The sequence below is a fragment of the Tiliqua scincoides genome, chromosome 2 (genome assembly GCF_035046505.1).
Source record: "Tiliqua scincoides isolate rTilSci1 chromosome 2, rTilSci1.hap2, whole genome shotgun sequence".
Classification (NCBI taxonomy): Eukaryota; Metazoa; Chordata; class Lepidosauria; order Squamata; family Scincidae; genus Tiliqua; species Tiliqua scincoides.
Window position 1 is genome coordinate 91,490,139 of NC_089822.1, and position 22,595 is coordinate 91,512,733.

At 42.9% G+C, this 22,595-nt stretch overlaps 2 protein-coding genes across 3 annotated transcripts in view; one reads left to right on the forward strand and one right to left on the reverse strand.

Annotated features, from left to right (window-relative positions):
- Nucleotides 1–22,595, forward strand: part of LOC136638587 (zinc finger protein 585A-like) — a 904,673-nt gene that overhangs the window by 801,024 nt on the left and 81,054 nt on the right. The gene's annotated exons all lie outside the window — the stretch shown is intronic.
- The window catches only part of RAD23B (RAD23 homolog B, nucleotide excision repair protein), a 42,691-nt gene continuing 33,048 nt past the window's right edge, over nucleotides 12,953–22,595 (reverse strand). Inside the window, exons 5-10 of one of the 2 annotated variants that reach the window (XM_066614544.1) lie at nucleotides 20,326–20,381; nucleotides 17,657–17,784; nucleotides 16,936–17,092; nucleotides 15,272–15,399; nucleotides 14,818–15,003; nucleotides 12,953–14,282 (exon numbers count right to left, since the gene is read on the reverse strand). In XM_066614544.1, the coding sequence (XP_066470641.1) occupies nucleotides 14,169–14,282; nucleotides 14,818–15,003; nucleotides 15,272–15,399; nucleotides 16,936–17,092; nucleotides 17,657–17,784; nucleotides 20,326–20,381 (769 nt within the window). In that variant the 3' untranslated portion in view covers nucleotides 12,953–14,168. The remainder of the gene's footprint in view (nucleotides 14,283–14,817; nucleotides 15,004–15,271; nucleotides 15,400–16,935; nucleotides 17,093–17,656; nucleotides 17,785–20,325; nucleotides 20,382–22,595) is intronic. The other variant, XM_066614545.1, reaches the window with a different exon arrangement.

The following is a 22,595-nucleotide window of genomic DNA, read 5'->3' on the forward strand; positions in this document are numbered from 1 at the left end:
TTTGGTAGCTAGCCAACATTTGTGGTCATCATCACCAACCTCTCCCTTCTAGAACTGGAAGGGGTGAGGTCTCTGGATCATCCCATAGGGAGAGTGGAGTAGCAGGGACCCTGAGCCTGTAAAATGCTCCCCCTTCCCCTACTTTTACAAGCCTCTTTGTGACTCAGCATGAATCATTCCCCTTGTGCTTCTCCTGACTCAGGAATCTCTGACCAAGAACTTGTACTGCAAACATCTCTGCTTTCCAAGGTTCTTGAGGCTTGGCAAGACATGTGGAAGATTCCAGGGGATCTTGTCAGAATAAATAAGATGCGCTAGCCAGTGGCATTTGTGGATTCGTAGTTATACCTCATGGCGACGGACTGGATCCAAAGATGCTTTTCTGTTTGGGGAAAGTGCATTCTTCTCATTGAAAGAATGTTTTCTGTCTCTCTCTTAAAATGTTACACACAGAGATTGCCTACATCCAAAATAATGTTCTCTTTGTGCAAGAGCAGCCCCTAGCACTGACAGAAACAGGGGAATTCCTATAGAGCCTGCCTATTACATTCACAGTTTCCTGCTATTCATGGAGCTTTGGATCTAACTCAGGGCACAATTCTAACCATCTTTCCAGCACTGACATAGCTGTGCCAATGTGGCATGTACTGTATCCTGCAGTGGGGAGGCAGTCAAGGGGGCCTCCTCAAGGTTAAGGGCATGTTTGTTACCTTACCTTGGGGCTGCATTGCTGCTAAGTCAGTGTCGGGAAGTTACTTAGGATTGCACCCTCAGTGATATCAAGATTGCCAACAGAGGACAAATTACTTTGTAGTTGCGGAAAACAAAGGTTTGTGCCACTGGCATGCCAAGTCTTCTGTAAAACAGTAACTGATTCCAGAATCTTCTAAAGCAGGGACCTCCAAACCCCAGCACTGGGAGCAGATGTAGCCCGCGGCCAGCTTCTATCTGCCCCGTCGCCAGCCTCTGGTCCCGAGAGCTTCTGGCCCAGTTAACCAAACGTGACCGGAGCTATGCTTATGGGGTGGGGGAATGGGGGTCTATTTTTAAGTGTGTTTTATTTCTGTGGTATGTGTTGGTGCTTGGAGAAATCCTGGAAATTTGAACCAATTTATTCATTCATCTAAGTTCCATCTCTAATGTATTTAAATAATTTTTTTCCTGGCCCTCTACCAGATATTTAATGCGGCCTTTTGGCCAAAACATTTGGAGACCCTTGTTATAGAGTTTGGGGACTGGAAACCTGAGGGGACAAATTATAGAGGTCTATAAAATTCCCCAGGATGCAGAGTGAGAAATTTCTCTCTTTCCATATGATAATTCAGGGTCACTCAGTAAAGATGAGTAGGAGTAGACAGAAGTACTTTTGCATACGTGTTATGGCAGTGTTTTTCAGACTGGGGCGTAGCGACGCCCCAGGATTGGGCTGCTCAGGAGGGCTGCAGGGACTGGGATGCACGCACCAGTCCCTGCAGTAGCCTGTCAGGGGTGCGGGGAGCCCTGCCGGAGTGTCTGCAGGGCTTCCCAGCTCGATAGAAGTGGAAGTGGAGCTTCTGGTTTGCGGAAGTGGAGTGTGATTGCTCCACTTTCACTTTTGACCAGCTGGGGAGCCCTGCAGATGCGTCGCTGCCTCCCCCCGCCCCCGCAAGGACTTACAGCAGTGCAAATTCTCCTAGAGAGTTAAAAAACCGCTGTGTTGTGGAATTAAAGGAAGTCGAGATGGCCACAAGCTGAAATGGCTCTTTAAAATGAAACCAATTCTTGGAAAGTAGGATTTTCAGTGGCTATATGAGAGCCAAACATACCACCATGTGAAAGAACGGTATACCATATCTTTAAAAATCCAATGCTGGGGTCAAGCAATAGAGGAAGAATATCCAAGTTATGCCTAAAGCACTGATCTTCAGCTTGTCAAGAGCTGAGACCTACCTCAACACCCTGCCTGCAACATAAGACCCACCTTGGAGCTCAGCCGGCCCGCCTGCAGTTCATGAACGACCACACTGCCACAGCAACTCTTGGCTTCATTTCTGGGGTCAGCCAATTGGCTTGTGCTGCTGCTGTGTCATTCCGCCTCTTCTCTCCTTTCAGGGCAATTGGAAGGAGAGGAGGGGCAGCAAACGGCAAGGCAACATCCTACACTCAAGCTGAAAAGCAGAGGGAGATAAAGGACAAACAAAGCAAGGCAGAGAACAGAGGCAGTCTCACACTAGGGGAGAACAGGTGGTTGGGTGGGAGGTTGAGGGAGGCAGGGCCAAACCAACCCCTCCGAAACCAAAGCCTCCAGTTGGCTTTACCTCCTCTAGTACCCGTAAGCCCTGGTTACTCTGCAAATCATGCAGGCCTGAGCCTAGCCAGAGATGGAAACAGAATCCTAGCCTAGACAGATCCATTTATGTCCTTCTGGAGCAAGTCACTTCCATTATCCTTTGATGTTCTCTCTGCATCATACGTCTCCAGAGCAACCCCTACCTAATAAAACTGACATACCTCCCACTGAAAAGGGCTCCATGTTTTCCTGTTGGAAATGTGCTTAACATGCCCTTTAGAACCTGAAAGCAAGCTCACTCTCATTCAGCTGCTGCCAAACAAAGAACAAAGGGCAGCAGGATTGCCCTGCCTAAAAGGTTATCATTACTTAAACCAAAAAAAAAAAAAATCCCCAAATTTGACATTTTGTGGAGCTGTGGGTGTGACACTTTTATTACATATTGTAAACCTTTGTTCATGCACGTAGGCACACACACACACACATACACACCTGTGTACAGTAAGGTGAAAAGTGAAGCTGGAACACAGGCTGATGAAAGTCAAAGGATGTGCCCTTGTTTTTGTCACATATCTGCTGAGGCGGTGACAAAAGCTGAGTATTGAATAACAGTTTAAAAGGTCATGGGGAGCTGCAGGGAGGTGACTGTGCTACCCTCTTAAAATGAAGCCCAGGAATTCTACTACCAGGTGCAGGGGAGGGAGAGCACCATGTGAGCTCTGCTTTTTTGAGTAAAGCCATCGCTGCTCCATGGAATGGCCGTGCTTCTCTAGGGCAGTCTCTCTCTGAATACCAGGTGCTGGGAGAAGACAGAGGGGGAAGATTTCCTAAAGCATCTCACTGGCACTTATAGGAAACGGAAGGCTGGACTATGGGCCCCATCCAGAAGGGTTCCTTCTTATGGCTTTATTTAAGCCCCATACTCATTTGAAGAAAGTTCTCCTTTCATGGACACATATTATTTAAGGGTGCACACACAAAAACATAAATGCACGCAGGCACACTTATTCTGTTGCATTGCCATCACCCATCAAACATGTTAGTCAGGTTTTTGATAATCAAACACTAAACCCCTGCAAGACCTGTTTACCAGAAGATTACATGGGCGATATGTTGACACCACAGGCGTTAATGCCGCCATCATGCTTCCTGCAGAACTCTGAAGATGGAATGTTTTCTTCCTGCACTTTATGCATTTATGTACAAACTCGTCTTGCAAACACAAGTCTTGGTGCATCAGGTAGCTTGTATGAAATATGGTTTCTGCTGCTTTCGCATTTTGAATCTCCTGAAGAATTAAAACTTAATCAACAAATGCCTTTTGATTTTCTGATAATGGTGAACTCATACTTTTTTGTTCACTTTTATTTTGTTACTTGTAGTGTAATGCGTCTCTGTTGATGCTACTTTAAGTGACCGATATGTACTATGCAATAGTTACACCTGGAAAATTCCACAAATAGTAGGCTTAAGCAACAAATCAGATCATCAGATCACAAAAGTAAGAGAAAATTGTTTCGTTTGCTCTTGAATATCTATTCTGAATCTTTTGGTAACGTAGATACAACAGAAGACTCTGCCTTCATTCTGAGGAAGACTTGAAAGTGGTTTTGCTTTATGGTGCCCAATGTAAAATTCATTGAAGTTGAAACTAGGACAGTCCCATTTATTTCAGAGATGTCAGATCAAGTCTCAAGAGCCACATTAGGACAACAGGCCTCATCTGCAAAGCAATCTCTACCTCTGCAATAAAATTATTTTCCTCTCTTTATAGCCAGCTCTGAAACCCATGTGTGACCTTCGTTCACAAAAACCTGCCACAAATCACCAAAGCCACCATTTCATGTCACAAACTAAGATTAGGGAGCAGGTGCAGCTGAATGCCAGCTGACATGCCTGAAGGCTTTCTAGATGCTGAAGAACGGACAGACTGGAAATGGCTTTCACCAAAAACAGTCCTCCAAGGGGATTAGAAAATATCACACTCGAATGAAGGAAGGAAGGAAGGAACACAGCAACCTTGTTTCCCAAGCATTCATGGCAACAGTAGAACTAAGAAATAAAAATATAAGATCTGATTTTGTTGGTGTTGACCAAGAAGACATCACACCTTTCACAACTATGTGTTGAAAACTGCATGGATTTTGGTAGATCACTACAGAAATTAATGGGTGTTGGAGCATTCACATACAAAAGGTAACCCCCAGTAATGCTTGTGTCTAAGGGCCTCCCAGCAAGCTGATACCAAACACACCTGAAAGAGTACGGGCAATATGGAGCATCACACTGCAATCCTCAAAGACTCTAATGAGATCCAATAGTACTATAATGTCAAAGGTTTCTACATAGGATGGCATAATTCACTTCAACAGGAAAAAAATGTTCCACTTTTGGCTTGGGTCAAACATGACCCAATGCACTCCGACAGTATGCAACTCTGTTCCATGTTTTTGGCATTCCTCTGCATGTAGTATCTAAAGTATGGTTATTTCTGATCATCAGCAAGTTCTTGGTACTTCTTGCTACTACCAAGAAGACTTCTGGAACACAGAGAGCTCTTTTCCTTCTGAGATACTGAACTAACACATTTGAAACAGAAGGGTCCTTTTCCCTCATACCCCAGGGGAAATGATTCCCAAGGACTATTATTCTAGCCTGCCTTATCAAATTTCAATCCTGTTATGGGAGGGGCGAAGGTCTGCTGGCATACATGGTGCGGGGGCAACTGGCACAAGTGACCTCAGGAAGTAGGGAGGGGGGCACCTCCCGGTGTCACCATCCATTGCCCCTGTGGTGATTGTTGGCTCTATCACAGTTCCAGTGCAGCTTTACCAAGCTGCTTGCTGGCCATTTTGTGTGTGTGTGTGTGTGTGTGTGTGTGTGTGTGTGTGTGTGTGTGTGCGCGCGTGTGCATGTGTACTTTTTGGCATCAAAACCGCCCCACTGCCCAGCTCAGTGAATGACCTGCTGCAGTTTGCCCTCCCTGCCCTTCCAGTGACTGACTCCCATTCTGAAGGTCCCTAGTTTCACTCATTGCCCAAGTCTTCATATTCTCTCCCACAGGTATCCACTAAAAGGGGTGAAGGAAAGGCACCCCCGGAAGAACAGAAAAACCACAGCAGGATAACCCAACACCACACCATGAAAGAGACACTGAAATACGAGCATGAGATGCTTGTCAGAGGGTAACAATATCATATTGCAGCCTTTTAGCAATGGATAACATGTGGGAAACCTGGGCCTTCTGAAATCCCAGAAAATACAGGTTTGAACCAATAAAGTTTCCAGCTCTTGGGGGATTACTACACACTGAACGGCCTTTCCCATTACAGACAGAGCTGGAAGAAAACAATAAACAAAAAGAAAAACATGTTCAAGTGTACATACTGTGACATAAACAAATCACAGGATCCCATGCTTATAGCACAAAATAAGAATTTGTTGGGCTCAGAATTTTTTCCCCCTCCTTAAGTACACATACACACAATCCGGATTTTTTTTTTTTAAACCTTTCACCCAGTTTTTCCTTTTTAGAAAACAATCTAAAACGTCATATTTAACCACAAAGTACTCAACCATGAAATGCCGCATCAAAATTTAAATGATCAGTTGCCTTGGCTCCTCACTTTTAATCAAGACCAAGCATTAAAATCACCCGAAAGACACTTCAGAAACAAACTGCCACCTCCTGGCAGCCTTTAAAAAAAAAAAAAAGAAAGAATTTTTTAAAAAAAGATTTTTCTTTTAAAAATATTGAGGGCAGAGAGGGATTACATTTTCTTGTAATGCCAAAGACGATTTTCTTTCCAATGTAGGGCAAACAAAACACAATCAAACACACAACAGGTTTGTTTTTAGTTATAATGAGACCCACAGGCTAGTTAAGGGCCAATATTCACATGGTAAAGTTAGGTATTAATATTCCTACTTTCGACATGTCTCTGGAACAAGAAGGTGGAAACAGCATGTCTGATGAAGAAAGCAAGGCTATACTCTTTTTTAGCTTCTAGCACTAGAAGCTCTGGTGAGATTTTTTTTTTTTTTTTTTTTAGGTTCCAGCATGCTAGGGGTGCATTCTTTTTCAGGTTCTAGCATGCTAGCAAAGCTAGAATTTTTCCCAGTGAGCTCGGAGCTAGGAAAGACGGCCACCACCACGCTTGTGTCACTCCCACCAATTTTCTAGGAAAATGAATGGAGGAACCTGTGGGGAACATGGCAGCCTCCATAGCACATGCAGTGCAGGGTTAGATGATGGCAACCTCCCTACAATAGATTTCAATGAGGGGATGCTATCTAGCTGTTTTTAACCCATCCCTGCCCAAGGCTGCATACTATATGCAGCAGCCAAATGTGCACACATTCTGGGCCGGATTAAAATAACTGCACTGGAAGCATGCTAGCAGCATGCTGGAAGCATCACTTCCTTGTTTTTCTAATTAAAAAAAGAACTCAGCCCAAGAACAAGAAGTGTTCTTACCTTGCCAAGCTGAGAGCAGGAAGCAGAGAGGCTGCTTTGAGTAAAGTTAGTAGATTCACACATTGTCAGCTGACCAAAGATGTGCTTTGGGTCAGTATCAAGAAACAGGAAATGAAATAAGCTGGGAGATGCATGTGACTTGGTTCAAACAAAGTCAGTATAATTTAAGGTTAGAATAAACCAGAGGACCTCCCCCCCCCCCCCCAAAAAAAAAAAAATGTGTCGTGTGTCCCAAAAATCCAGAAGGTCCTTGAATGAAATGTCCTCTTAGATTTAAGAATAAATTTAAACCTGTGGTGGCTAGGTCCCTTTTCTCAAGGAAGGAGAGCAACCCACTTTTCCATTACTGCTTATAGTAGAGGTACTTCACCACAGCTGCAAGCTTTGTGTCTGGATCCCCTACACCTGCTGTTCTGTGGGGCTCGGCTGTTGGAAAACAGCCTCCTGGTGCAGGCCCACTTGCCTCTCTTCTTACTTGACATGTGATTCTTGCCCCCGCCTCCCAAAACAGCACCCTTGCTCTGTGGTTGTGGTACATTTTATGTTGCCAGGGATTATTGACTAGCAGCCCAATCCTATCCACACTTTCTGGGAGTAAGCCCCATTGACTCTAATGGGACTTATTTCTGAGTAGACATGCATAGGATTGAGCAGCCTGGCAGCAGTTCCCAAACCTTTTAGCACCAGGACTCACTTTTTAAAACTCTATTGGGACCCACCTAGGTTTCTGAGACTTTAAAAAAAGGTGATCTAGAAGAAATAAAATGTATTTATAAGTAATAGTAACCACAAAAGGACCCTCAAACTTTATCTCTCTGTTTCTACACATGCTTGCAAACTGCAGGAGCTCAGCTCCTTGCAGTTGGCAGCTGTTTTGAAAACTGAAGGACCTGGGCTCTTTGAGGGTAATTAGCAGCTGCAATATGACTTTTCAATAGCCTCAGGCTTGAGGCAGTTACAGCCCAATCCTATGCATGTCTACTCAGACGCAAGTCCCATTAGAGTCAATGGGGCTTACTCTCAGGAAAGTGTGGATAGGATTGGGCTGTTAGTTATCTGATCTTTTCATTACCCTTTGGAGAACCACCAAAAATCAGGTCACAACTCACTGTTTGGGAACCACTGGACTAGGGGATCCAACGTGAGGAGGAAAAGAAAAAAACATATAGATTTCCTTGCTGAGTCAGTCCGTCCACCTCATCCATCTTTCAGCTTCTAACAATGGCCAACCAGATACCTCTGGTTGCTGTCAAACAGGATATGATACAGCAACCCCCTCCTATTTGTCCCCAGCATCAGGCAGAGAGGTTCCATTTCATAATTGTGACAGACACTTGCCAGAGCTGTGTTTCATTAATTCAGGCTCTGAGCAACCACAGCTGGTGAGCTACCCTCAAGGTGTAGTAGTTTTATTATTTATTCATATATGCTAAAACCTACTGTATCTGTATTGTAACATCACCAGATTTCATAACTCAGCTATGCACTGTATTAACATCCATATTAAGATATAATGAGCTGCCGCATGGCCAGAATTTTCTACTCTTGTCAGCAGCCTCATTTTTCAAGGCCTCTGATGGAGCTCTTGCAGGTGACCCTTGCAGGTGCCAAGGTCAGAACCTGGTATTTCAGGCATGTAAGAAAAGCTTCTATCAAGGAGCCAAATTCCTTTTCAGTAAGTTGAGAAATCTTACTCCCCACTTACATCTCCGTTCGTAAGTAGCAGGTAGCCTTATCCCAAGAAGCCTCCATGCAAGCAGTGATCTATCGTACTTAGTTCTAAGCACTGTTTTCACCACGTGCTTCAGGCTCTTTTCTGAACCCTTTAGACCAGGGGTGTCCAAACTTTTTGGCAGGAGGTCCACATCATCTCTCTGACACTGTGTCTGGGACCAGGGAAAAAAATTTACATTTCAAATTTGAATAAATTTACATAAATGAATATATTAGAGATGGAACTTATATGAATGAATGGTCTTGCAATAGGTCAAGGCCTATAAAAGGACTTGCACAAAGTAAGGCCAGCCTTTCCTTTGTTGCCGCTGCTGCATCACAGACGTGAAACAGCAAGCAGCGGAGGGAGCCATTGTCCCGCAGCTCACACCAGAAGTCGAACAGTTGTCTGTCACGCTGAGAGCAGTTGCATCAGGCCGGTGCGCGCTCCAGCAAGTCTCCAGAGGGCCAGTGGCTCATTGGAAACTAGGGGCTCACTGAGCGCCAGATTAGGAGACCTCAAAGGTCGCAAGTGGCCCCAGGGCTGGGGTTTGGGCACCCCTGCTTTAGACAGTGTCAGTCAATGTGTTTTGCCAAATATGCTCAAAGTCCACAATGGGAGTAATGTTAAGGCACATCACAAGACTTAGGCAGCTCTGCCTGCAATCCAATTCTGTGATGTAGTTTTGCCTCTACAGGTGTTTCTCTCCATGTTTGGCCTGCACCTTACCACTTCACATGGTCCACTTATTGGAAGCAGCACCAGAAGTAACGACAATGACATCATCATCCAGATTGGGAGGCCAGGCGCAATGCGACAAATACCAGGAAGAGGCTCAGGATGGGCAGGAGGGCTTTTAGAGCATGCAAAAGGCACACTGGAGTTCTACCCACAGAGTTGAGTTTCATCTTGTCACATTTGCTGATCTCGCCAGGTGGCAGGGTCTGGGGGTCCAATGCACACCACTGGACTCCACCTCAAATACCTCTGGTGGTATCACTGGTTGAGAAACACTGCTCTACAGTGCTGAGCTCACACAACAGCTTAACCCATTCCTGCCCAGCCCACAGGTGTACACATTTGATCCCTGTTGCGTATATGCAACGTTGGGCAGAAATGGCTTTAATCTTTCCAACTCCTGCCTAAATGCTCCACAACCTGCATGGCATCTGTGGTCACTATATTGCAAATTAGTTACTTATGCCTTAAGGACATGACCCTACCTTAATGTGCCACAGTATTTGCCACTCTATTCCATGGCAGGTAGTGAGCAGTGCTCCTCCCATTAAAATTGTCAGGGTGTGCAGACTTTGAACTACTGAGAGACCATCCTTCTATTTAACAGAGTTACATTCTGGCTCCCACATGTTAAAACAGATCAACTACCACCAGATTGCAGCAACTAAGCCCTGCACAGCAATGGTCCATCCTGACTGCCTTCTAGGACAGTAGCTTCCCTTGGCTAGAGCTGCGTGACACCTTCAAGAAGGATCCCGTTCTGGCCCCTGACCCATCTCTTGAGAACTACTGTTCTATCTAGGATAGGGCGCAATCCTAAACCCTCATGTCAGTGCTTTCCAGCACTGACATAAGGTCAATGCAGTTCTGAGGTGAGGGAACAAACATTCCCTTACTTTGAGGAGGCCTCGGTGAGTGACACCCAACTGCAGGATGCAGCACATGTCCCACTGGCACTGCTATGCCAGTGCTGGAAAGCACTGACATAAGGGGTTAGGACTGCACCCATAGTAAGCAAGCCAAAGACACATGGGTTACCATGCCGCAAGCTTGTTAACGGTTAAGACTGCAACAAGTTTCCTTCATGTCAACTCTCTTAAACTTCTATGATCTCTTCATATAGTGTCTTTTAAGAATGTGATTAAGAATCACACCAAGTGTGATGTGACAAATGGGTGTCTGAAAAACATACATCCTACAGATACACCTCAGCTATGATTCCCTGCTGTGTGTAGATCAATTGCTTCCCATCAGAAAAAAACACAGTAACCAGCCATTTCCCTTGTAGCCTGCTCTGTGCAATATGAATCTATTCACTGCACCCTCACTTGGCAAAGTGCTCATACTCATGAATATAAAGTTGACCACAGAGCATTTGCACATGCTAACATTATCACCTAAGCTTAATCCTAAAGGCAATTGCAATACCTAGCATGTAGCACTTTTACAATATAGAGATTAGGTTCAATACAAGTCATCAGCTAGCAGGAGTCCAAGAATTTCTAGCTTGTCTTCCTCTACCCCCCTGCTCCTGAGAGAACTTCCACCAATCATAATAGAATCCTACAGAATCATTATGCATATTATATAGGGCAAATTAGGGAATGGACCATCAGACTAGCTGTTACTTGAAGCATGTGCTAGATTGCTATCGTTTATCTCCTCCTCCCCTGCTATAGTGATTCGGGGAACTTCCATCAGCACAATTGGATTCTTTTCTCCTGTGAAAAGCTGCAGAGGGGGCAAACAAGAAGACAGAGCAAGAGGCGAGGTGGGAAAGTTAAATTCTTTCACTGAGATCCCAGTTTGGATTGTATTCCACTATACTCTTGCAGAGAAACAAGCACACAACTTAAAGCTAACCAGTTGCATTCAAACTGCACAAGTATTAGTTGTCCTCTGGAGAGCTCATGCAAGAGGGACAAACAATTTGTCAGTTTCTCCTTCCTTCACCAGTTCCCTGCACACTCTAAAATCTGCTCCTAGAGATAGGGGAAAGCGGGAGGGTTTGACACTACATGTGAACTCCCCTACTTGGTTGCGAGGCATCCTACGTTGTTAGCATTTTAGTTGGTGACACAGCAGCGTTCAGGGCCCTTATGGGGTCACTCTTAGGTTTTCTGTCTTCCAGAATTATCTAATGGATTGGGCTGTTTAGCAACCTTTCTTCACAAGACTCAGCAATTCAAGCTCTGTAGTGGCAAGGTGAACACTTGATGGGGCAATCAAGGCTTTGTCCAGACTGGGACACAATGGGAGCCCCTCCCCTCTTAGCAAGTCTCCTGCCATCTGACCTGCCTGCCTGACGGATGAGCTTCCCATTCATAGGACTGACCCTTCCATGGCACCACTGGAGAACACTTCCTTCTCTTCCACAAGGAGGCAACCAGTGCCTAGCTAGCTAGCTAGCAAGCTACTGCTTGTTTACAACTATCATTTCAACAGAGGCAAGACAATTCTGAACTGCACCACCTAAGACTGCAGGTGAGAGAGGCGGATTTCTGAATGCCCTCCTGTACACGGTAAAATAGCATTTCTACTAGTCCTCACTGCTGCAATTGTACTCCATATGGAGGGACTTATGACACACACAAAAGGTTTAAGAATATGAGCCCATGATTACAGTGACAAATTCTACTAACCAATTTTGCCAAACTTGGAACTTGGCACCAGGATGAGGTCTCTTGTTATCTGGGGTGCTCCCTGGGGCATTTGGTGGGCCGGTGAGATACAGGAAGCTGGACTAGATGGGCCTATGGCCTGATCCAGTGGGGCTGTTCTTATGAACTTATTTGGCTCCTCATACTAGCCAGATTGCCAAGTGCAGTATGGCAATTGTATCCTCTTCCTTTCAAGCATGGCCCTTCAGTATTGTGAGAAGGTGCTTCATTTCTGAAGCAAACAGATTTCAAAATAGAGTCAGGAAACTGTGGGCAGAAGGGTCCGTCTCAAAAACGATCTTCCATCAGTAGTTGTAGCACCTCATTCCACACAGCTCGGGCTAAATTTAAATACAACACCAGGTAAACAAGGAAAAAAAGACTGAATTGCAATTAATTTCACATTTAAGGCAGATCCTCAGCTGAGGCACCAATTCATGCCACCGAGTACTGTCGTGAGGCACGTTTGCGAGCCTCTCCGCCGGATTCCTGCCCATGCTAGCGTGGGGCGGTCACCCAGCCTCCGTGGCTCAGTGGTCTTATGGACCGCCAAGCCACAGCATAGTAAGGGGGGTGGGGAGGAGGCATTCCGGGGAGGGGGGAGGCCAGCAGGGGCGGAGTGAGGGCAGGGAGGGGGCGTGACACAGGGAGGGGGGTGGGCTGGAGGCGGACATCTGCACCCTACATGGGCGCCTTTACTTTACTGCTAACCTTTTGCCAACCTTTTGGTTGGCAGTAAAGTGAGTAGCCCCATTGCGGGGCTGCTTCCCTTACCCAGGGGAAGGGAACAAAAGTCCCCTTTTCCCAAGGCGCCTCCTGCAGTAGCCTGAGGCACGCAGAATCGGTGCCGCCTGGTTGCCCCTGGTGCAGCTCAGGATTGGGCTGTGAAAGAGCAATGCCTGCCACTCTCTCCAGACTTTGCTTGAAAACTGGAGGACCAGGCTTTTTCTCAAGGCTTCTAGTTGCTGGCTCTCTTTGCTGGAACAAGATGTAACTTCAGCAGTGGCATAAAATAAATTCAGGCACAGCTTTTGGAGTAAAGAACATAATATACAAAATTCACAAGGCAGTACTAAGAAATAAGACTCAAAACCTTACAATTAGATGTTACTTTTAATAGGAAGTAAAAGGGGGATGTGCATAATCTTTAAGGATCCAATAACTTGATTGTTCATCTATTTTCCCATGACTTTTTGAACATCTCTTCAAAAGCAAAATATTTTCACAATGCTTTTAAACAGAAGAGAAGGCAAGTTACTGGAACGTTACAGTCCTTTTTAAAGCAATACAAATGACAATAGCCTTTAGAGTCCCAGAGATTGAAACTATAAGATTACAAGCATTTAAGACACCTAGTTTTGAAATACTTGCAGCTGTATTCATCAGATTTTGCCTTAAACAAAAATATAGGTAGGATGGAATCTCATTTCTTCATAAATACTTTGACTAGGATGGAGAGTTTACATTTTCTTCATTGGCAATAAAAAGTGCTCAATTCACAAAAAGGGATACATCAAACTCAAACATGCAATAGTTTTGTTTTAAAAGAACTTTGCTATAACCCAACATTGAAGTAAACAATAATTAGGTTTTTGTAGTCTGTCCAAAAGGAAGTAGTATAATTTTTCTTGCATCTGTGTGTATAACATCTCCATTTATATTATAAAATAAAGAAGGGGATGAGGACAAGAAGTGATCTCTCACAATGATCAAGAATTTAAAATAATGAGCGGTTTTAAATTTGAATTTTCAATCCAGCACTTCATGTGAAATAATGGGCCTCTTGCAGTAATTTGATACATCTGAAGCAGCAAAAAACCCACCACCTACATTTTTGGCATTTATGCTTTACAATTGCTCAAATATATTTTTTCTTTCAATTTACAAAGCCATTATCCAGTGTTACCATGAAATACAGACTGTTGATTCTAGGTAGCAAAGGCTATCTTCAAGACCAATGTTAATTAAAAAGAAACAAAGCAGGGCACCACACTAAGTTTGGGAACTAGTACACTAAAAGAGTGAAAACTTGGAGGGGGTGGGAAATAAACTTACAGTTTATAGAAGGAACTAAAGATCTGCAAAAAAGCTGATTTTTGGTTGTATAGTATTTTACACTTTCATCTGCTGATTTAAAGCAGACATGCTTTTCTTTCCTTGTATCACTTCTAGATTTCTCTCCCTTCCCTCCCCCCCCAAACCTTACACCAAATATCATGGATATGAGCCCAAGTATCCCAGACAATCCAGTGAACAGTTAGTGTAATGCACTGGTGTGATGTGAGATTTTTTTTTAAAAGTCTCTCCCTTTCAATCTTCATCAAAGTTCTGTTGTAGAAGGAAGTTGGCTGCCAAGTTTTCATTCTTCTCACATGCAAAATATGCTTGTATCACAAGTCCTTCAGGGAATCCTAGTGCCTTTAACTGCAGAAGGAAAAAACACAACATTCATGATTTCCATTTCAAGCCCGAACCATCTAAATTGGAATCAGTTCAGAATCCTACCATGGTTATGTTTTGCTGCTGCAAGAGAAAGGTGAAAAAGGTAAAAGGGGTAAAACAGGGATCCTCTGGGAGAGAGGTCATGGAAAGGAAGTTGTCCAGGGCAGAATGGGATAGAGTGACCAGGAAGGGGGGCCTGAAGGAAGACCATGAAGAAGCTGGCTTAATTACTAATACAAGTATTCAAATGTAAATCTTAATGATGGTTAAAGCAATAAAACCAAGTGTAAAGTTGGCACAGGGTCAAATAATGTAAGTTAAGTATTCTGAGCACTCAAAAGCAGAGCCAACAAGTTCAGTATATTTAAATACTGCTTTCCAACAACAAAAATCACAAAGCAGCTTACATAGGAAACTAAGGAGTATTACAGTATGGACCATAATTATGGAAAAGGGTCAAAACAGTGAGCCCCAAATTATTCATGTCAACTCCCCCTTGCCCACCACCAAAACTTACCCTTTCTATAGCTTCTTTTTCCTGAGGTGTTACTTGTATATAGTTCATATGACGGCTTCCAGCTTCAGCTACTCCACCGCCACCGCCGCCGCCACCTCCCCCTTGACCTGACTCTTGAACAGGCTCATTTAACATCTGAATAAAATGTTCTTGGTGTTGACTTATTTGCTGTGGTGCATGCGAGGACAAAAGCAAACAATACACTTAAATAAAGCATATTCATTCTACCAAGTGCCTCAAACTACTTGTGCACTAGCAGCAACCTACATTTGCACAATGTAAACAGTTAACAACTGAGAAGAGTACTTGCAATGCAATAAGGGAGAGTATTTCATCACTATCAAGATGGCTTATTTGGTTTACGGACTCCCTCTTCCCCCACCAAGCATTCCACCATCCTTAATAAATGCAGCCTGAAAGGACACAAGACAACCCAAAATACTTTAAAAGTCACCTGCAGTAACTGTGGGTTTTCCCGGCCTATTTGCTGTAGCAATGCAGGCAGAAGAGACGGATTCTGCTGAATGATTTGTCTCATCTGCTGGAACTGAGGCTGGTTTCGTAAAAATTCAAGTGGATGTCCTAAAAAAGTATGATTTTAAAGAGGCATCAATAATTTCCGTTCAACATTTGAACAGCAAAAAATATGGCAGATAGAAAAGGCTGAGGGGGGAATGTGCATGCAGATCATTATTACGAATTGACTTTGAGTTGACCACTCCAAAGGCAATTCCTCTTAGTTTACAATTCATACCATCTTAAAGAACACGGGAGGGGGAGATATTCAATGACAGTCAGGTCATAAATAACAACAGTCCTTTAATTTCTTAAATATTGAAGTGCATTAGAAAATTTGCAGTGCATAAGAACTCTATGCTTGCTAAATTTAAAGAATGTTTTTTAAAAGATGCAGCTCTAGACAGAATTTGCAACATGAGAAGTCAAGTTTTATTATTATTAATTATTATTATTAACAGTATTTATATACCTCTTTTCAACTAAAAGTTCACAAAGTGGTTTATAGAGAAAAATCAAATAACTAAGTTTTAGGAACCACAAGGTCCAAAATAGGGGTAAGAATTAATTTTGAATACAATACAACTTTTCATTTTGGTGCAGCAAGTATAAAGCTAGAGCCTGAAGGTGATCTGTATATTCTCAGAATCCCAAAAACAAGTAAAAAGAAAGCACACACACCATGGAGTTAGCAATCTGTGAGGAAAAAAGCATGTGCATTTCTTATAAGTGGTGCCACCTCATTTTCAAACACAAGTGTGCACCACAATTTAACACACACAGGCAGCCTACAAAGCAAAGATTGGTTAAACATCTAGAGCAAGAGGGGTTTCATTTTAGCCAATCTGTAATGGCAATTCTGAGGGGGGAAAAAAACCTTGTTTCCTCAAATACAACTTGACATACTAGAGGCCAATTTATGATTTTACTAGTCATCAATGCAAAAAGGATTTCCCTGCCTAGACCAGCTATAATATAAAGCAGCCTTCCCTAAACTGTGGGTCACAACTCACTCACTGTTGGGTCACCAGTTGAGCCCTCCAGCCTGTCCTTACATCCAAATGGCTCCAAACAGGAGCCATTCTGGAGACATTGGGAAGCCTCGGAAGCTTCTTCTGGGTCAAACTCGGCAACTTCAAGTTTGCCTCCGAAAACTGGAAGTGGCTATTGGCGGCTTCTGCAGGCCATTCTGAGGCTCACAGATGCCTGTAGAATGGGTCACCAGCATAGCATGGCCTAGAAGAGGCCTCCTGGCACCATCAGGCGTGTCATGACCCACTGCAGATGAGGTGGGTCACGCTGTCAATAACATTGGGAACCGCTGTAATAGAGTATTTCCAGGACACAATGACCTGGATTCCTAGAAACACATCTCCCTCAACTCTAAGCATTTGTCTTCAGAGTGCAACTTGCAAAATTGGCACCAAGAGTAGTTAGTCTAGTTGTTTTACAGACTTTACACTGTGATGTCACAAACCAGCTAGATCCAGGTATTGTACAGCAAGCAATCCAGGGAAGGGGGGATTTTGCAAACCCCATTGACTAAGGAGTCTGATGTGAACATCAGCTGCAGAGCGGTCTGCTGAAACTTGACAGCCTTACCTCCTGTTGAGCTAGTAGTAGTAGTTGTGGTGGTAGTAGTTGTAGCAGCTGCTGCCGCCGCTGCCGCCGCTGCCACTGCTGATGATGGAGAAGCACCAGTACTAGCTGCCTGAGGAGGATCAGCCATACCTTGAGTCTCTCTGTCTCCAGGAATACCCTAAAATGAGGAGTCCATGAGTTCAGGATTAACTAGTCTTGGACATTTCCTTAGCTTAGAAACACTGGCTTTCTGAGCAGAATATCTGTGGCAAAAGGAACATGCTGCATTTCAGATGTGACAGTATAGATGCATTTCCTAAATAGAGCTCTGCAGGAAAGTCCTTTGAAGTTGCCCTTACGCGGGAATCCTCCCATTTCTTTAGAGGTAAAAAAAAAAAACTCAAGCCATTACAAAATAACCTTGTCAAGGGAACACCAAAATAATGAACACTGAAGAACTCCATATAGGACCAGTTTCCAACTGTACTGTCAAACTGTTTTACAGGCCCAAGGCAACACATAATTTTTTATATAATAAGGAAGAGGAATGCAGTTCTTAGAATTTTGACTAAAGGATTCTGTCGGAACAGCAAAAGACAAATCCAATATATTCACTATACAAATCACGCTTTAATTCTTACATTTTCAATCTTGCATTTTTCCCCTCACCTCTCAGAGTCATATTCAGGGTAATTCAATGGAAGACAGGGAAGCCAACACTGAAAGATGAGAATACGCTCACCATTAGAAGATACTCCACTGCTCTGTCAGGATTGTTGAAGCTGGCTCTCAGTGCAGCAATTACTTGCTCTCTCTCATATCCCATTGACATGATCTCTGTCACCATATTTTCATAGGACTGACCTGTTACTGAAGACCAGAGCAGCATAGATTGAGATAAGAAAAGTTATATGCTGATTTGAGAAAACAGTATCTAAATTTAGTTTATGCAATAAAAAACAAATACAATGACTTAGCAGGCTTCATACTCAGCACTCAATCCTGGCCACTGTAAAACAATGCTCTCTTTCATTCCAGATTGCTAAATACGTTTACAATGCTCAGTATATTACTTGAAACATTTTTACTTGCCCCTCTTCTCTTTACTAACATCACATGTCTGAACCCACAAGATGCTGCCTCTGCCACAGTACCATACTCTGAAATGCTGGTTCATCCTCTAGTTGCCCAGCCTCAGTGCCCCTTCCCACAGCTGCTGTTGCGCCCTTCTTCTGGGCAATCTACATCCCAGCAAGAGATGGCAAAGAGAAATGGGCAACCTATCGATCACCTAGAGCTCAGGCACACCAGCAATTTCTTTTAAATTTCTTTATTCAGTTCCTTAAATTGGCTCACAGATTACAACTTAGGAAGAGATAAAAGTGGAAATAAAAACTTCGGCATGAGTGGATATAGTTCAAGGCAACAAAAATCCAACCACAGCCCTGAAGGCAGCAGATTTATAAATAGCTCTTTTCTGACTTTTGTATTTGTACCTCTACACCTGAAATAGTGTGTGTTTCTTCTTTTCCTTCAGTTCTCCTCATTATAGGCTTATTAAGACATAATTTCCTAACAAATATAAAAATATTCCAAACAGTTGAGAGAGTTCAATACTTCATTCATTTCAAAATTACATGGAAGATAAATATTAATGCATGTATCAGGAATCTTATGAGAACTAGACAAGAGATTCTCACAAACAAATCTAAGAAGAGTCAATTAGGTAAAGACTCAAAAGTGAACATTTTGTTACAAGAGCAGCATAAACTTTTCCAGATTAAATGAAAAATCTACAATTACGCAGGCCAAGCCAAAAATATTAAAGTACATTAAAAGAATCACTCAGCCATGAGTGGTGACCTTGGATCAGTCACTCTCTCTCAGCCTCACCTATATCAGAGTTGTTATGAGTACAAAAGAAGGGAAGAAACCATTAATACAACCTTGAGCTCCTTGGAGAAAGCTACTTGGAGGAGGTATAAAAATGTGAAATAATAGAGAGGCAATGCAACTACAGGACTAAGAAAAAGTATGACGAATATTGAGGAAAGACCTAGAAGTTGCAGAAACGCAAATGAAATTTCTACAGCACTTTTTAATCAACAAAGCTGATAGAGAGGTATCCATACTTGAACTCCTGTTTTCTAACAGTACTTCTGAAGAATTTTCAACATAGATGGCACAATATGCAGTTTTAGAACCAAGTGACAGGTATCTCCTCGGTCAGGTGATATTCACACTTAGTTCTTAAGCCATTTCTACCCAATGTTGTACATACGCAACAGGGATCAAATGTGTACACCTGTGGTCTGGGAAGAAATGGGTTAACTAGGAATTCACAAATGCTCTTTTCAGCAGCAAGCATGACCTGACAAAAAGGCAAGACCTTGTCTCTAACTTCATGCTGGATTTGAGAGGCACCGTGAAGCAATAATATAATAAAGACAGACCATCTGCTATCTGCATATACACCATCGTTTAGACCAAGCAAGCTACCGTGAACAATCCGACTGTGCATAAGCTATCCTTACTGTGCATTCACCACATCTCTAGAAAAACAATCTGTAGTATATGGCTACTAAACGCATATGCTGCAGAAGCAGATATGCTTACAATGCTTTTGTTCTTCACAAGATGGCTATTACTCACTCTAGATGGGCTGCAAAATGTGCCAGCACAATCTATTGCATTAACAAGTTATCTTGTTTACTGGCAGTTGATTTGCATTTTATTAGTACCTTCTTTACTATGGCCACACTAACCAGAGGTGGCTTAAACGAGAACAAATCAGGACTGAAACCACCGCTTATTCAAGGCTTCAGTAATAAACTGAAAAGGATGAACAGTTGAATTATGAGAGTAGTTGCATGACCATTTCATAATTCATACACCATTCACAAGAGCCCAGACACTAATGCTCACAAAATACAATGATGCAAGCTTCTAAACATAGTAGCAAACTAGTTAAGATTTCACAAGATATCATACACATCAAGTCTCCATCCTCCACAACAGCTTGCACTGAAGCCTGTGGTACTTCATGGAAAGGCAACTGGGGATTCCATTCATCTATTTAGACACAATAGTAGTAGGGGCAATATTTGACTGCTGAATTACAGCTCAGGATTGAATTGGAGCAGCTGTTTCTTTGGACCATGAGACTACCTGTTTCCCATCTACAATTCACAGGAAAACTGCATAATCTAAGGAGGCACGAGCAAAGTGTCGTACAAGTGTGGAGACAGTCATGTAGGTCAATTCAAGCAAATGTCATATTACTCACTAAATGTGCCATTTCAAGGTATAGTTTTGAAGGTAACACCACATTTAGCTGCTGCAAAATCAGGATGTAAGCAATGACCTTTTCTCTTTTATAAACAATTCACTCATGTGATGACCACCACTTACCAAGTGCACTTGTAGCATCCTCAAAGAGATTTGATCGTGAAGTATCACCTGTTGTACTATAAAAACAGAAATAGTTAATAAATGCCATTCCTTGAAGAAAGACTCCTGTACCTTCAGGAATTGGCGGTGGCTTTCAAGGTAACTAGCAAAAAGTGAGAACACTCTGCATTCGAAGAGCATGTTACTTATAAAATGTCTCCTTTATAGGTCTAAAGAAAATGTACACGCACTCTATAGTGTCAAATTTATTGTGCCAATGTTTCTCAAACTGTGAGCTGGGAGCCACTAGGTGGGTCACAAGCCAATTTCAGGTGAGTCCCTATTCATTTCAATGTGTAGTTTATTTTTAATATATTAGACTTATTGCTACCATGATATGTGACTGCATTTAGGGAAATATTACAGATCAGTACTTTTAACAATGATAGTCAATGGAACTTACTTCTGGATAAATGTGGATAGGATTGCATCTTTGGGATGTTTGGGGAATTTTTTCTAACCCATTTTGCCTGGTCCACAGGTGTACACATTTGGTCCCTGCTGCACATATGCAATGCTGGGTAGAAATGGCTTAAACAGATCAACAACTGCTTAGGACAGTTGGAGGGGTTGTTTCTTATTTTAAATAAATTTTTAAACTTATGCTTATTGTAAACCTTTCATTTACTTGCATTTGTTGTATGAAGGTGTTAAAATTCTCCTGCTTGATATTACTTCTGGTAATAACATCTCTTCCAGGTTAATGGCATCACTTACACTGTGTCCTGGACAGATTGTCATTCTAAAAAGTGAGCCCTGGTGCTAACAAGTTTTAGAACTACTATATTATGCTATAGTTCAGTGTTTCTCAACGTTTGTCCTCAGCTGTACCACTTCACATGGTCCACCTATTTGAAGTACCATAGGAAGTAATTAACAATGACATCATTGCCAGGTTCTTCTGGGTTGGGAAGCCAGATGTGACATGACAAACACCACTAAGAAGCTCTGGGTGGACAGGAGGGCTTTTTTTAGAACAGAAAAGCATGCTTTGGAGCTCTGCCCACTAGCCAAGCCTCCTACTGCTGATTATTGTGTTGCATTCTTGGTCTTGCTGATGGGCGCCAGAGATCCAGGTGTCCTGCAAGTACCACCAGATACCACCTCAAATACCACTGGTGGTACCTGTTCCACTGGTTGAAAAACACTGCTATACTTCACACATATACTGCATATAGTATATACAGAAGCAGTTGCTTGAACCAGTCAACGTTTTTGACCAAGTGCTCAAAATGTTTCATGCAGACACAGAGGCAGGAAGAAAGGACCAGAATTCCTCACAATGAGAGTTCAACCAGTAACATGAAAGGGAGATCCTGAGACAAGTGATATATTCAATAACAGCAAGCTTATTGAGTGATCAACTGTCAGCTTAAATTTAAATGCACACATACCACTTATACTCCACACTGCAACACTCTTCTTCATTGTGTACTGAAACTTACAAAGTAAGAGTTCAACACTGCCTTTCAAAGTAACATTCTAAGGTGCACAATCTGACAATTTTCCTAAAAAACCTAATGTATGAGCTTGCACACCTGGGTTTATTTTTTAAAAATGACTGAGCATGACAGAACAGATGGGAGAAATCTACTATTCTCAGTTGCAAGTTTGCATCAACACACCAGGTTACAGTGATTTCAGAACCCCTTCGAGCAGGTAGACATGCAGACTTCCAAAAATTAATGGGATACATCCAAAGAAACAAGAAAAGAAGCTCATAGAAAGGAACTTGGGATACAAAGTTATGTTTGTAAAAGCTAAGAAAGGCCGACAGCCTCGATCATCTACAACAGGGGTCTCCAAACTTTTTGGCCAGAGGGCCGCATCAAATATCTGGCGTGGTGTGGAGGGCTGGAAAAAAAATCTAAATATAAAATTTAAATAAATAAGAGATGGAACTTAGATGAGTGAATAAATGAATGAATGGGCTCATTCATTCCACCTCTCTGGCCCTCAGAACACCCTCCAGACACAATCAGAGCACAGTTCTGGTCATGTTCAGTTGAATGGGCCAGAGGCTTTCAGGGGACAAGAGGCTGGCTGCAGGACAGAAAGAGGCTTGCTGCGGGCTGCATCTGGCCCCTGGGCCGGGGTTTGGAGACCCCTGATCTACAATCTTACACAATTCTAACTCAACAACTAGAACATATACAATGCAGTACACCAGTGTTTCTCAAACTGTGGATTAGGACCCACTAGATGGGTTGTGAGCCAATTTCAGGTGGGTC